At 43.9% G+C, this 14,170-nt stretch overlaps 2 protein-coding genes across 2 annotated transcripts in view; one reads left to right on the plus strand and one right to left on the minus strand.

Moving 5' to 3' along the window:
* The window catches only part of slc22a18 (solute carrier family 22 member 18), a gene marked incomplete at its 5' end in the record, with an annotated part of 6,358 nt that extends 2,221 nt beyond the window's left edge, over positions 1 to 4,137 (plus strand). Inside the window, 3 exon segments of the mRNA XM_055898919.1 lie at positions 868 to 969; positions 1,215 to 1,335; positions 1,573 to 4,137. Of these exon segments, the coding sequence (XP_055754894.1) occupies positions 868 to 969; positions 1,215 to 1,335; positions 1,573 to 1,760 (411 nt within the window).
* Positions 3,266 to 14,170, minus strand: part of cars1 (cysteinyl-tRNA synthetase 1) — a gene marked incomplete in the record, with an annotated part of 19,738 nt that continues 8,833 nt past the window's right edge. Inside the window, 17 exon segments of the mRNA XM_055898916.1 lie at positions 3,266 to 5,014; positions 5,116 to 5,199; positions 5,910 to 6,037; positions 6,145 to 6,225; positions 6,344 to 6,425; positions 6,751 to 6,819; positions 7,292 to 7,481; positions 8,715 to 8,812; positions 9,811 to 9,914; positions 10,019 to 10,148; positions 10,381 to 10,622; positions 10,715 to 10,836; positions 10,953 to 11,041; positions 11,536 to 11,676; positions 12,147 to 12,296; positions 12,549 to 12,647; positions 12,731 to 12,827. Coding sequence (XP_055754891.1) covers positions 4,886 to 5,014; positions 5,116 to 5,199; positions 5,910 to 6,037; positions 6,145 to 6,225; positions 6,344 to 6,425; positions 6,751 to 6,819; positions 7,292 to 7,481; positions 8,715 to 8,812; positions 9,811 to 9,914; positions 10,019 to 10,148; positions 10,381 to 10,622; positions 10,715 to 10,836; positions 10,953 to 11,041; positions 11,536 to 11,676; positions 12,147 to 12,296; positions 12,549 to 12,647; positions 12,731 to 12,827 — 2,035 coding nt within the window.

A 14,170-nucleotide genomic window follows, 5' to 3' on the forward strand; every position in this document is an offset into this window, starting at 1 on the left:
ACTCTTATCCAGAGACACTTTCATTACATTTAGTCATTTAGCAGACGCTCTTATCCAGATACACATTACATTTAGTCATTTAGCAGACGCTCTTATCCAGATACACATTACATTTAGTCATTTAGCAGACACTCTTATCCAGAGACACTTTCATTACATTTAGTCATTTAGCAGACGCTCTTATCCAGATACACATTACATTTAGTCATTTAGCAGACACTCTTATCCAGAGAGACTTACATGTTAGTCATTTAGCAGACACTCTTATCCAGAGACACTTTCATTACATGTTAGTCATTTAGCAGACGCTCTTATCCAGAGAGACTTACATGTTAGTCATTTAGCAGATGATCTTATCCAGAGAGACTTACATGTTAGTCATTTAGCAGACGCTCTTATCCAGAGAGACTTACATGTTAGTCATTTAGCAGACGCTCTGATCCAGAGAGACTTACAGTTAGTCATCTTAATATATATGTGGTTGTCCCAACTAGCTCAGTCATTTTTCCTCAGTGAAGTAGTTAATCAGCTGTTAATGTTAGTAGTTAAAGACAAGTGTGAGTGTGAGTTTGTTTCTTTTGTACTCTCATTGTGGCCTCTTTTTGTTTTGTGGTATTTTGCACCTTGTGCTGCTAAATGAGCGATGACGTTGTTTGCGCGTCAGCTCGACTGGCGATCCCGTGTTCACCACGTTATTTGACTACTACGTTCCTGGTTAGGACAACACGGTGTATTTACAGTAATTCAGAGTTTAGATGGCTAAATTCTCCTGAAATATCCAGGATATCAAATCCCCTCCCTTGTGGGAACAGGATTTAATAGAGCAACTCTGGTGAGAAATGAACTTTTTTGGTCCAATTTTTCCAGGTAATCCAAGGGGGAGTGATTGGCCGGCTGACCTCAAAGTACTCTGAGAACTCACTGCTTCTCCTCTCCATCGGCATGTCAAGTCTGGTGGGCCTGGCTCAGGTATAGAGGATTCATTTCATCTTGTGATAAATGCAGGGTTGTATATATTCACCGTAGCAAAACATAAAAAATAAAAAAAAGAAACGTACACAAAACATTTTTTTTTAAAGGGGGAAAAGCACTTGGACAGTTTCACAGTCTCTCCCCGTTTCAGTTGTTTTATTTCCGTTTGGTGCCTAATGAATATGACCCTTTTGTAAAACCTTTGATCTTAAAAGGTTAAGGTTTCGTTCTCTCCTTGGCAGGTCTTCATGGCTAACGTGTTTCAGTTCTGCTTCATCGTTCTCCCCATGATGTTCTCTCTCAGCGTGTTCAACGTCATCACTGACAGCATGCTGACAAAGACTGTGCCTTCCTCCGATACCGGTGAGACAATTAAGCGTTTCAAAGACATATGTTGAGAAATGTGAAGGGGGGGCATCAGTTAAACAGTAAATCATTGCCTAACCTAACAACAACAAAACAACTTTTACAAAAAATCCCCTACCGAGAATCACACTTGGTGTCGTAACATTCTGAAAGAAACAGTTTAGCATTGAAGTGCATCTTCTGTCTGTTTTGCTCTGGACATTTTTCTGATTGGTTCTCTTCACTCTTCTGCAGGCACGATGCTGGGCCTGTGTGCCTCTGTGCAGTCTCTGCTCCGCACCATCGGCCCCACGATTGGAGGCTTCTTGTATCACAACTACGGAGTGGCCTCTTTTGGGTTCATCCAGTTTGTCGTGAACATGGTCGTGTTTGTGTTTATGCTTAGAAACATGGTCAACAGCAAAGATGAGCATAGAGAATGACATTCCACCGACTTAAATACATAGGGCATTTTAGAAGTGACCTAAATATAGTTTTATATTATCAGAGAATTTTATTATATTTCTATAATGGACAAAAGTATAAAATGCAACAATTTCCTAGATTTTACTGAGTTACAGTTCATATAAGGAAATCAGTTGATTGAAATATATTCATTAGGCCCTAATCAATGGATTTCACATGACTAGGAATACAGATATGCATCTCTTGGTCAAAGATGCCTTAAAAAAAGGTAGGGACGTGGATCAGAAAACCAGTCAGTATCTGGTGGGACCACTATTTGCCTCATGCTGATTGTGGCCTGTGGAATTTTGTCCCACACCTCTTCAATGGCTGTGTGAAGTTGCTGGATATTGGCTGGGAACTGGAACACTGTCGTACACATTGATCCCGAGCATCCCAAACATGCTCAATGGGTGACATGTCTGGTGAGTATGCAGGCCATGGAAGAACTGGGACAATTTCAGCTTCCAGGAATAGTGTACAGATCCTTGCAACATGAGGCTGTGCATTATCATTCTGAATTATGAGGTGATGGCGGTGAATGAATGGCACGACAATGGGCTTCAGGATCTCGTTACACGTATCTTTGTGCATTCAAATTGCCATCGATAAAATGCAATTGTGTTCATTGTCCGTAACTTATGCCTGCCCATACCATACCACCACGGGGCACTCTGTTCACATCAGCAAACCGCTCGCACACACGCCGCCATACACGTGGTCTGCGGTTGTGAGGCCGGTTGGATGTACAGCCTAATTCTCTAAAATGACATTGAGGTGGCTTATGGTAGAGAAATTAACATTAAATTCTCTGGCAACAGCTCTGGTGGACATTCCTGCAGTCACATGCCAATTGCACACTTCCTCACAACTTGAGACGTCTGTGGCATTTTGTTATGTAAAAAAAACGGCACATTTGAGTGGCCTTTTATTGTCCCCAGCACAAGGTACACCTTTGTAATGATCATGCCGTCTAATCAGCTTCATGATGTCACACCTGTCCGGTGGATGGATTATCTTGGCAAAGGAGAAATGCTCAATAACAGGGACGTAAACAAATTTGTGCACAACATTTGAGAAATAAGCTTTTTGTGCGTATGGAACATCTCTGGGAGCTTTAATTTCAGCTCGTGAAGTGTTGCGTTTATTTTTGTTCAGTGTATATTGCCGACAGCTTAGTTCTATTTTTTTTATTTTATATACAGTATATCTGAATATTGTACTTGTGATTTGATATTCAATAAACAGGAACGTTCAGAAGAACAGTTGTTTACTGGAGATGCCACTTACATATAAAATCCTTTGTTGATTCTGCAGATGTGATTTTTGTGTTTCTGTCAAACAGAAGGTGTGCGTGTGTGTGGGGCATTAAACCCAATCTATAAGTAACTAGTAGATGGTCACTGCTGTAGTTGTATTAGCTCTACAGAATCTCAATTTAATATTTGCTCAACCATTTCAATAACTGAAGATACAAAATAAATGTTTTGTTAAAATGTTTATTTCAAAGTCTCACACATTCCATATTCCTATAAAATATTTCTCATCCCTCTGCTATCGTTGCAACATGCCTAACACCTGCTCAAAGCATGTTATTTTGTCATGTAAAAGACCAAAACCCCCAAGGAAGCCTCTGTAACAAATGTTTCTGTAATCATCTCTGCATTGCAATCGTGCATTAATTCAACTTCACTGTCTATCAACTTCACTGTCCTCTCAGTCATAATATCAGAATAAAAAAAGGAATGATATGCAGTCATGATGGAGAGGGGGAACTGAAACCTCAGTGGACGGCTGTATGACACGCTGCCAACCAATAACAGCACTTTGCAGTGGAGAGCTAAAACTATCATGGTGTGACTAGTCAATCTACAGCACATGGAAGCCTGGACCAACAAAGGGTTTCAGAGGACTCATTTCCCCTTTCAACAGACAACCTGTTGCCTACAGGGATAGTTCACCTGAATGTCATCATGTTTTCAGCTTGCAGGTTGTCGTCGGGCCAGGGAGAGTCTACAACTAGTAGGTTATTATTACTTAGCTAAAACAACCACAGACAGACACACTTCATCATCGCTATCGATTACCCCCAGGTGTGGTTTTACGCAGACTTCATTTTGGCACGCAATTTAGTTAAAGCTAAAACAAGTGAAACTGAGGTTATCAATACCAATCTTAGCCGCTGGTAGCTGTAGGAAAGTAACAATCTAAACCGTAGTTGTGGTCAATCACCAAAAAAACAAACAAAATGTATCAATTAGTGATTTTGATTGAGCCAACCGTTTAAAGTGACCCCATGGAGTGCAGTGCAAAGGAGCCCAGGTTTTGTCCCAAGGTCTTAAAACCACTGGGAGAGTGGATTCATCTCCTCACCTTCCACCTGCTCTCATGTAAAAGAGGAGAGGAGAAAGAAAATAACCCGCCACCATATTACCTTCACCGTCCTGACGTGTCAACTCAGAGGAGGCTAACAAAGAGATCATTCTTTAGACTATTGAAACACACCCAGGGTCTCAGGCCTCAGCATCACCAATAGTCAGGCCCTTCAGGAATTCAGTGATTTTTTGTGTGTAATTTGCCGAGAGAAAAAAACAAGCTTTATTTTGCTGCTGTAATTCTGCATGAGGGAAAAGTTTTGTCGTGTGGCTTGGATGAACTATATTATGCGGCAAATGTGAGGTGATTGGTTGAAATGGCAAGCGCTCTTTTTTGTACTGCGGTGATGGGTACATTTTATGCGATAACATTGCGACGATTTGGCTGTTTTATTCAGAAATAGTGCGGTGATTGGTCAAATTTGCAAGCCCTCACATAATATGCAGGGAATTGTTGATTTAGCAAAAAAATGGATTGGAGGAACTGAATAACGACAAATGAGAACAGAACTATCGCTATGGGCGGAGCGCGGGAGGGGCGGAGCAGCGTCCTCCAGGGGGCGCGTTCAGCAGGACGCAACGTTTCGGGAACGCTCAGATAGAAATATAATGTAGAACAAACATGCTTCTCTCTGACGTGTAGATTAAGGAATCATGTCGGCTCCAATAGTGGCGTAACTATCTGCAACATTCCAGAACGTTTGACAACTGAACGTGGCCCAGGACTCTCAGCAGCCATTCTGATTGGTCTGGAGATACTCTTGGTGCAGTTTCTCCTGGACCTCGTAGAGTTTCCGCAGCTTCTTGGTCTGTCCCTTACTGAGATCCTTCCCCTCCACATCACGCGTGGGGAAACCCTGTTGGAGGAGCAGAACGGGCCTGTCAAAACAATTGATATTCAATAAAGTCTTGTAGCCACTCAAGATATCAAGGAGGTATACAATTGTTGTATATTTACCGTTTCATCAAAGCCGGAATACTTGTCTGTTTCAGAGCGGAACATATCGCACGGGGAGATTTTCATCTTTGCAAGTTTGGCCAACTGTGATGAAACAACCATGAACAGAGCCACATCAATATACCTGCATTATTACTGCTCTCAGATCAGTTAGTAGAGGGGACACTTCAATATAACTACATTATTACTGCTCTCAGATCAGTTAGCAGAGGGGACACATCAATATAACTACATTATTACTGCTCTCAGATCAGTTAGCAGAGGGGACACATCAATATACCTACATTATTACTGCTCTCAGATCAGTTAGCAGAGGGGACACATCAATATACCTACATTACATTTTTACATTTGACATTTTAGTCATTTAGCAGACGCTCTTATCCAGAGCGACTTACAGTAGAGTGCATACATATATTTTATTACATTTGACATACTGAAACAAGGATATCCCTACCGGCCAAACCCTCCCTAACCCGGACGACGCTATGCCAATTGTGCGTCGCCCCACGGACCTCCCGGTTGCGACAGAGCCTGGGTGCGAACCCAGCCCAGCCTGGGCGCGAACCCAGAGACTCTGGTGGCGCAACTAGCACTGCGATGCAGTGCCCTAGACCACTGCGCCACCCGGGAGGTATGTAGACATGAGGCTGGTAACATCAGTATTACTGCGCTCAGATCAGTTAGTGGAGGACTCGGAAGACAGTGTTCCTGCCATAGATAAAGGACTCTCCCATTGAGGGAATTCCACCAAAGATGAGTCCTCCTCTATCCATCTCTATGGTCCTACTAACCTCCTGCTCCTGCTTCTTCTTGGCAGCCTCCTCTTTCTTGTTCTTCTTCTCGTCCTCCATCTTCTTTTTCTCATTCCTCTCCCTTAGCAGGGTCTCTTTATCCACCAGCTTCACCACAGTGGGAAGACCTAACAATGACAAGACAACACAGCCAGTCATCACTGTGGCTGCTACTAGTTTTCGCTGATCTATAGAGTGTGTGTGTGTGTGTACATATTGTGGTCAGTGCATTTACCTTCATGGTCTTCTAGGCGCACCCCCAGCTCAGGTAAGGTGTCATTACGGACCACGTCACACAGCTGTAGCACCTCTGTCACTGAGAACACAGGCAGAGTCAGTCACCACGTCTACAAGCCTCACATTTCTAGCGGCAGACAACTGTGTTAAATTAGTAGTATTTTTGTTGAATGACTTGGGAGGGAGGAAGTATTTACCATTGTGTTCTCTGGCGATTTTGCGAACAGATTCTCTGAAGTCTGACAGCACCTTCAGATAGGGCATCACTGTGGTCTCCATCTGCAAGCAGCCTCAGTTAGCTAGACTAGAAACGGCCACAGAATCACAACGTCTACGAGAACACGGATATAATAACAATATGCTTTATTTTAAAATACAAAGTGACTTAGTCATACATACATACATACTGTACATACATACATCTGGGTGATCCCGGGAATCAAACCCTCCATCCTGGTGTTGCAAACAACATACACTACCAACTGAGCGACAGAGGACCACTACAAACTGATGAGAAATGGTGGTGGCCAATCCCAACAGTATATCATGTTGAAAGCACCTGGACTGCCAAGAAGCAGCCTGGTATCTCCAGGGCAATACTTACATCCACATGGTGACCATCTCCTCCCACTGGGAATCCAATAGGCTCGGACCCTTCAATGGCCCCAAAGGTCTACAACACAGACGGGCTTAGAGAATGTCATCAGAACAAAGGATGTGGTCTTCTGATAATTAAAAGGACTGAATAGGTTACTATCATACCGCTTAGCTATAGTGGTGTAAATATCATGTGACCCGGTTTCACTTTCTACATCGCGTCTCATTTTTAATACTGAATGTATTCACGAGATGTATGTGATGGCACCGTTGTTTAGTCATGCCATTCACAATGGGTTTATCTGGCACAGCCGACATCAGCTCTGGTCTTGTGACTGTAATACTGGGGTGTATTCACTAGGAACCAAATGGAACCAAATGGAACCAAATGGATCCAAACATAAACGAAACAGGGAGGAACTGAATTTGTCCAATAGAAACTCATTTTGGCGACACATATTTTTTTTTTTGCTATGGTGCAAAACATTCTGCAACAGTGTGCAATGAATGAACACACCCCCTGGTATGCTGCACAAGCTCTCCCTCACCTTGAGCATGTCAGTCAGGTAGAGAGCGATGCTCTTCATCAGCATGCGGTTGGGCTGCAGCTTGGACCTCTTCCTACTGGCTATGTAGGTGTTGCTCTGGGTCACCAGCGCCCTCATCTCCTCCATGGTGCTGCGCGTGTCCACGTTGTCACACAGCGCCTCGTGGACTGCTGCCTTCCTCTCATAGAAACTGCAGACAGGGACAGTGGGGGGGCGGGGTTTACTCTCATAGAAACTACAGACAGGGACAATGGAAGAGTGGGGGGGGGTTTACTCTCATAGAAACTACAGACAGGGACAATGGAGGAGTGGGGGGGTTACTCTCATAGAAACTACAGACAGGGACAATGGGGGGGCGGGGTTTACTCTCATAGAAACTACAGACAGGGACAGTGGGGGGGCGGGGTTTACTCTCATAGAAACTACAGACAGGGACAATGGAGGAGTGGGGGGGGGGGGTTACTCTCATAGAAACTACAGACAGGGACAATGGAGGAGTGGGGGGGGGGGGGTTACTCTCATAGAAACAACAGACAGGGACAATGGAGGAGTGGGGGGGGGGGGTTACTCTCATAGAAACTACAGACAGGGACAATGGAGGAGTGGGGGGGGGGGGGGGGGTTACTCTCATAGAAACTACAGACAGGGACAATGGAGGAGTGGGGGGGGGGGGGGTTACACTCATAGAAACTACAGACAGGGACAATGGAGGAGTGGGGGGGGGGGGGGGTTACTCTCATAGAAACTACAGACAGGGACAATGGAGGAGTGGGGGGGGGGGGGGTTACTCTCATAGAAACTACAGACAGGGACAATGGAGGAGTGGGGGGGGGGGTTACTCTCATAGAAACTACAGACAGGGACAATGGAGGAGTGGGGGGTTACTCTCATAGAAACTACAGACAGGGACAATGGAGGAGTGGGGGGGGGGGGGGTTTACTCTCATAGAAACTACAGACAGAGACAATAGAGGAGTGGGCGGGGTTTACTCTCATAGAAACTAGACAGACAAGCCCAATGTGAGTGGGGTTTCCTCTCTAGTCTACACAGGGAGCTGCCATCAGGGGGCAGTCATTCACAACAGATGATTAAGTGGTACATTGTTTGAGTATTCCCTCACACCTGCAACATGGGGTTGTCATAAAACATGACATTACATGGAATGACAAATGACTACTAAGGTCATATCAGCACTCTTGACCAAAATCCTGTTAGGAAGCTTGAAACACTGAAACCTTATTGAAGCTTTCAGATGTTTACATTTGTGTGCCATGCCTCATAAGACAGGTTCCAAAAAAAGGTAATTCCAGGTCACAAGCTCCAAGGGACTTTAACAACCCCATAACGAAGGCATTATTACCAAACCTTCAAAACGAAGTCGTATCGATTATTAACACCGGGCTTGTGACGTTTCTCCTCTCACCTCTCGTTGAGCTCCATCTCTGCTGCCTCCCACTTCTCAAACTGTCCGGTGACGTCACAGGGAGCTCGGAGAATGTCTTTGACGTTGAGGAAAAACTCCTGTTGAGGAGAGGAAGACTAAATGAAAAACTCCTGTGAGGAGAGGAAGACTAACTGAAAAAGAAAGTCCCCTTGTGGTCAACGGACTCAAACAGGTGCACTTTGAGTCCTCCGAGCCGGAGAGTAGAAGAAGAAAAACTAAAACAATTTCATGAAAATAAACACTGCTACACTAACACGCTAGCTGCTCCTGTAGACTTCCAGTCACTGCACTAACTCTAGTTGGCGATGGCCCTATCAGAGCCGGCGCCAGAATGAATCAGTTGGACAGGCATTTGACTTCCACAACTGACAGAGACAAGCGCCAACAAGCAGCCGAGAGAGCGAAACAGCGCCCCTCTGTCTCAGTATGTGTAGCCCATGTATCTGATGCTATCTGGCCAAAAACAGTATGGCATGTCATAAATGTTTTAAATGGGTTTTATAGTAAAGAAATGTAATTTAACTGAAAACATGCATTACCTTTCAATGTGGCATGAACACAACCAGTCATGTTTTCATCCGATTGTTAAACAAATCACTTTAAAAAAGTAGGTTACCTTTGTAGATTCGTCCCAAATAGTTACAGCATCCGAACAGTGCACCGGGCAACTTTCCTTCAATTCACAAGTGTCTGAAACTATCTCACCGGAGAAAACATCCCAGCGGGCAAAGCAGCGCCTTATTACATGTAGCCCAGGTATCTGATGCAGTCTGCCCCAAAAAATGATAACATGGGCCACACATACTGACACAGAGGGGCGCTGTTTCGCTCGCTCAGATGCTTGTCAGCATCCGTCACTCAAATAAATAATCAATATTGAAATATTTTATTTAGACGAGCAAGGAGGTACGGTAGTGTGGGCCAGGCCCCCTAAGACCTGCCCATAACGCAGGCCCTGGGCTCCAGAAACTACCTTCAAACTACACACAGAGACATAAAAGGACTTAGATGCCAAAATGTGGACCTACCCGTTTAAGACTATAGAGGAGCACCTCTGGGCTATATTATCACTTACATTCAGGAATTTCTCGTAGTGGACAGCTGACTCCATGGTGTTGGAGGAGTAATCCAGGGTGTCCTTCCAGGAATGCATCAGGAAGGCTAGACGGAGCTGCCGAGCTGAGGGGAACACACAGAACAGCTGTTAGCTTGCACACACACACACACACACATTGCCATAACATAATGCTGTTGTTTTAGTGGCTACTGAGAAGTAGCTTCACCTGTGTTCTTCGCCAGGGCATCCTTGATGGTGATGAAGTTCTTGAGAGATTTGGACATCTTGCAGCCTGCGATGGTCAGGTGACCAGTGTGCAGGAAGTAGCGAACCCAGTGGTCGTTCTCAAAGTAAGCCTGCGTGGACAAGTCTCCTGCTTGTTATTCAACTTGAATACTACGGTTACATTCCAATTCCCTACCGTTCTCCCCGAAGTGTACACTTTCACTTGCCCTTGTGGACTTTGCTGCTACTATAGGCCAATGCTTTCAAATCCTAGAGGGGGAGTGAACAAGTGCACACTTGGGAGTACACAAACGGACCACCGTCCATGTCATAGAAACAGATCACTTGAGAATAAACCCTTACCTCGGACTGAGCCAACTCATTATCGTGATGGGGGAATCGGAGGTCAAACCCTCCTCCGTGGATGTCCATGGACTCTCCCAAGATGGAACCAGCCATAGCGGAACATTCGATATGCCAGCCAGGCCGTCCCTTTCCCCAGGGTGAGTCCCAGGACGGCTCCCCCGGCTTAGAGGCCTTCCACAGGGCAAAGTCATTCTGCGACCTCTTCTCACTGAGCTGGTCTGCTGAGACACTCAGATCTCCTGCAGGACACAGCGGACAACCAATAACTCACATACATTGTAGCAGTTAGTTTAAAAAAAAAAAGTGCTTTATAAATGATTGATATTATTACCCTCTCCCTCCTGCAGAGCTTTCATGTCACCGACCGCTTCAGGTACCAGCTTGCCGTACGCGTGCTTCTGGCTGGTGTCAAACTTGGCTGTGTCAAAATAAACTGAACCGTTGGACTCGTACCTGCCGACGGGAAAATAAAAACAACCCCACAGAGATAGAGGGATGAACAAAGAGTTGTTTTAAAACTAATTCGAGGAGGGGGGGCTGAATGATAACAGAGACCATCTCTCCCTTACCCGAAGCCATTGTCTAGGATCTTCTTCACAAAGTCCACGATCTCTGGGCAGTACTCGCTGACGCGGGTGAGTACGTCCGGGGGAAGGATCTGGGGGGGGGGGCGTTTGTTCACAGAATAGGTGGGGGAATCAGTCATTTTAACAATCATCCCCAGATTGGCACTAGAAAAGTAGTCATTTTAATTGTAAAATATGATTAACAATTAGAAACATTAATGTTACATTACTGCTGAAATACTGTATGGTTTATGTGATAGGACCCTGTGTTTTTGCATAATCGTGTGACATAAGATTTGATCCTGTGTTTGAACTCTTATCCAGAATGAGAAGACATGATCTGAGGATGGTGCTGAACCCTCTGACATTAAAAGACAAGGGGACAGTTTGATGAAAACTCTTCACATAAAAAAAGGTTCAAATTCAGGTCATGTGACATAATAGTTGAGTTTCCACCTACATTCAAGATTGCTCATCTTTGAGCGTCGACACTAGAAAAGGTCATAGTAAAATACAATGAACAATTCATTATAAATATAAATGTTATATGAATGATAAAATATGGGTTGTGTGTGCTTCCACCTACATTCAAGGCGTCCATGTCGTTGTGGTACTCCCCTTCCCAGAACTTTGGAAGAAGAGAGAAGATGGAGTTCTCGGTCACTTGACTGCCAAATTGAGCATCCAACCAATCAGACAGCAGGTCTTTGGCCTTCTCCAGTAACACCTTCAAAAAGAACAAAAGAACACATTTGACTTCTGTTGTCTCTGGTGTTCTTTTTCGTAAAGTGCGTCGCAAAGGAGGATGGTGGCACCTTAATTGGGGAGGACGGGCTCGTGGTAATGACTAGAGCAGCATCAGTGGAATGGTATTAAATACATCAAAGACATGGTTTCCATGGTTTCCAGGTGTTTGATGCCATTCCATTTGCGTTGTTCTGGGCTTCTACACCTGCATTGCTTGCTGTTTGGGGTTTTAGGCTGGGTTTCTGTACAGCACTTTGAGGTATCAGCTGATGTAAGATGTGCTTTATAAATACATTTGATTTGATTTATGAGCCGTTCTCCCCTCAGCAGCCTCCACTGGACTGTGTGGAGACAATCAAATGTGACTTGACTAGGTAGCTCAGTCCAAACCTCTGGAAGTGTATTAGGAACCGTAGAGATCCATGTTGTACAGCAGAGAGGAGATCTTACCTGAGCCAGGCGTTGTATGTCAGCCTCCCCAGCCTTGCTCTCCACCGCCCCCTGCAGGGGTCCCAGGGCAGCAGCGACGGCAGAGTCCAGCCTCTCCAGCATCTGTTTCTTGTCTGGGTCTGTGGTCTCGGCCAGCTTGGCCTGGAAGGGCTGCAAATGATATGGAGTGAATGGGATGTTAGATGTGGTAATGTGACATCCAGCGCCAAAGCTCACCACTCTCTCTATATATGGGACGGTTCATTCTCACCCCCCACACAGGGGTGAACTTTAGAACCTGAGAGTATGCCCAGGACATGCCACTGTTCCACAGATGACCAATCACGCAGCCACACCTGGAAATAGTGACTGATTCATTTGTCATTAACTTTGTAGACACTATAAAAAAGTTTGATGTCTTACCCCTCTGGCACTAAGGACATCCTGTAGTATCTGGGCAGCCGCTGGCTTCTTCTCCCTGTACTGTTCCAGGAGGTAGTTCTGTCTGGCCCGCCTGATGATCTGACAGACAGACAAATGATCACTAACCATTCAGCCAACGGTTCAGTTTTCACAACATGTTGTTTTGTACCACTGCTGGTTACCTTGTCATCTATGTCAGTAATGTTCATACAGTAGAACACGTCATATTTGAAATAGTTCATCAGAATCCTTCGGAGGATATCAAAAGATATGTAAGATCTGAAAAACAAAAAAGGAATCAAATCATTTGGACACACATCTTAACATTCAAATTGAAACTGATTTAAAAGGTTCTACAGCAGGAAATAGTCTTAGTTCTTAGACTATTATTTTCCAGAACAGTTATAAGTCAGGAAAGTATGACCCTTGTTCCATCAAAATGTCATTATCAAAATGTAATCATTAAAGATGCACTATGCAGAAATCACTCCTCCATTTACTGGTTGCTAAAATTCAAATAGTTTGCCTAATTTCAGTTTGTGACAAAATAAACAAGTGTAGTGTAGAGACTCATTGTACCATCTAAACCACTGAAATATATTTTCCATCACCACAAACGGTTGTGTTTTCAGCTGTTTGAAGCTGGTGTACAAAACCGAAAGTAAAAGATGCAAAAACAAAACTTAAGAACGGGCAGCATAGAAATATCACACATAGAAAAATTGTCTAAGAAGCTGTAGATCTGTTCTATGTGAATTTGGTCGGGTCGGTCAGGTACATACTGCACCTTTAAAATCATTTAAATGCCAGTTAGGTGAGCCCTTATTAGGTTTGCCACCTCACCTGCATTTTCATGACATATTTTTGTTTTTTTCTTCTATTTGTGACTACTGGACTAAACCTATTGGACAATACCTATTGGACCATAAACTAAACCTATTGGACTATATCTATTGGACTATAGACTATACCTACTGGACTAGACTAAACCTATTGGACTATATCTATTGGACCATAAACTAAACCTATTGGACTATATCTATTGGACTATAGACTATACCTACTGGACTAGACTAAACCTATTGGACTATAGATGATACCGTTTGGAGTATACGTATTGGACTATAGACTAAACCTATTGGACTATAGACTATACCTATAGCCAGAAGCCTGAATCTAATGTGACCAGCTAGTACCATTTATGGTTATACCACCGTATTACTGGAAACGGTTTAATTGTGCTTTCGCTTTCACAATGAATGTCACCTTTTAATGTACCCATCCGGTGTATGTGACAATAAAACATTTATTATTATTATTATCCTCAGAACATGAGTCATGACAAGCGCTGGAGTAGCTATGAGTATTCTGTGAAAATAGTAATGACCGTGGTGTACCGAGCATCACAAAGCCAACAGTACAACGGGCAGGACTATTGACTATACCTATTGGACAATAGACTATACATATTCTATACCTATTGGACAATACCTATTGGACTATAGACTATACCTATTGGACAATACCTATTGGACAATAGACTATACCTATTGGACAATAGACTATACATATTCTATACCTATTGGACAATACCTATTGGACTATAGACTATACCTATTGGA

This window comes from Salvelinus fontinalis, chromosome 35 (assembly GCF_029448725.1).
Source record: "Salvelinus fontinalis isolate EN_2023a chromosome 35, ASM2944872v1, whole genome shotgun sequence".
In the NCBI taxonomy this organism is placed as follows: Eukaryota; Metazoa; Chordata; class Actinopteri; order Salmoniformes; family Salmonidae; genus Salvelinus; species Salvelinus fontinalis.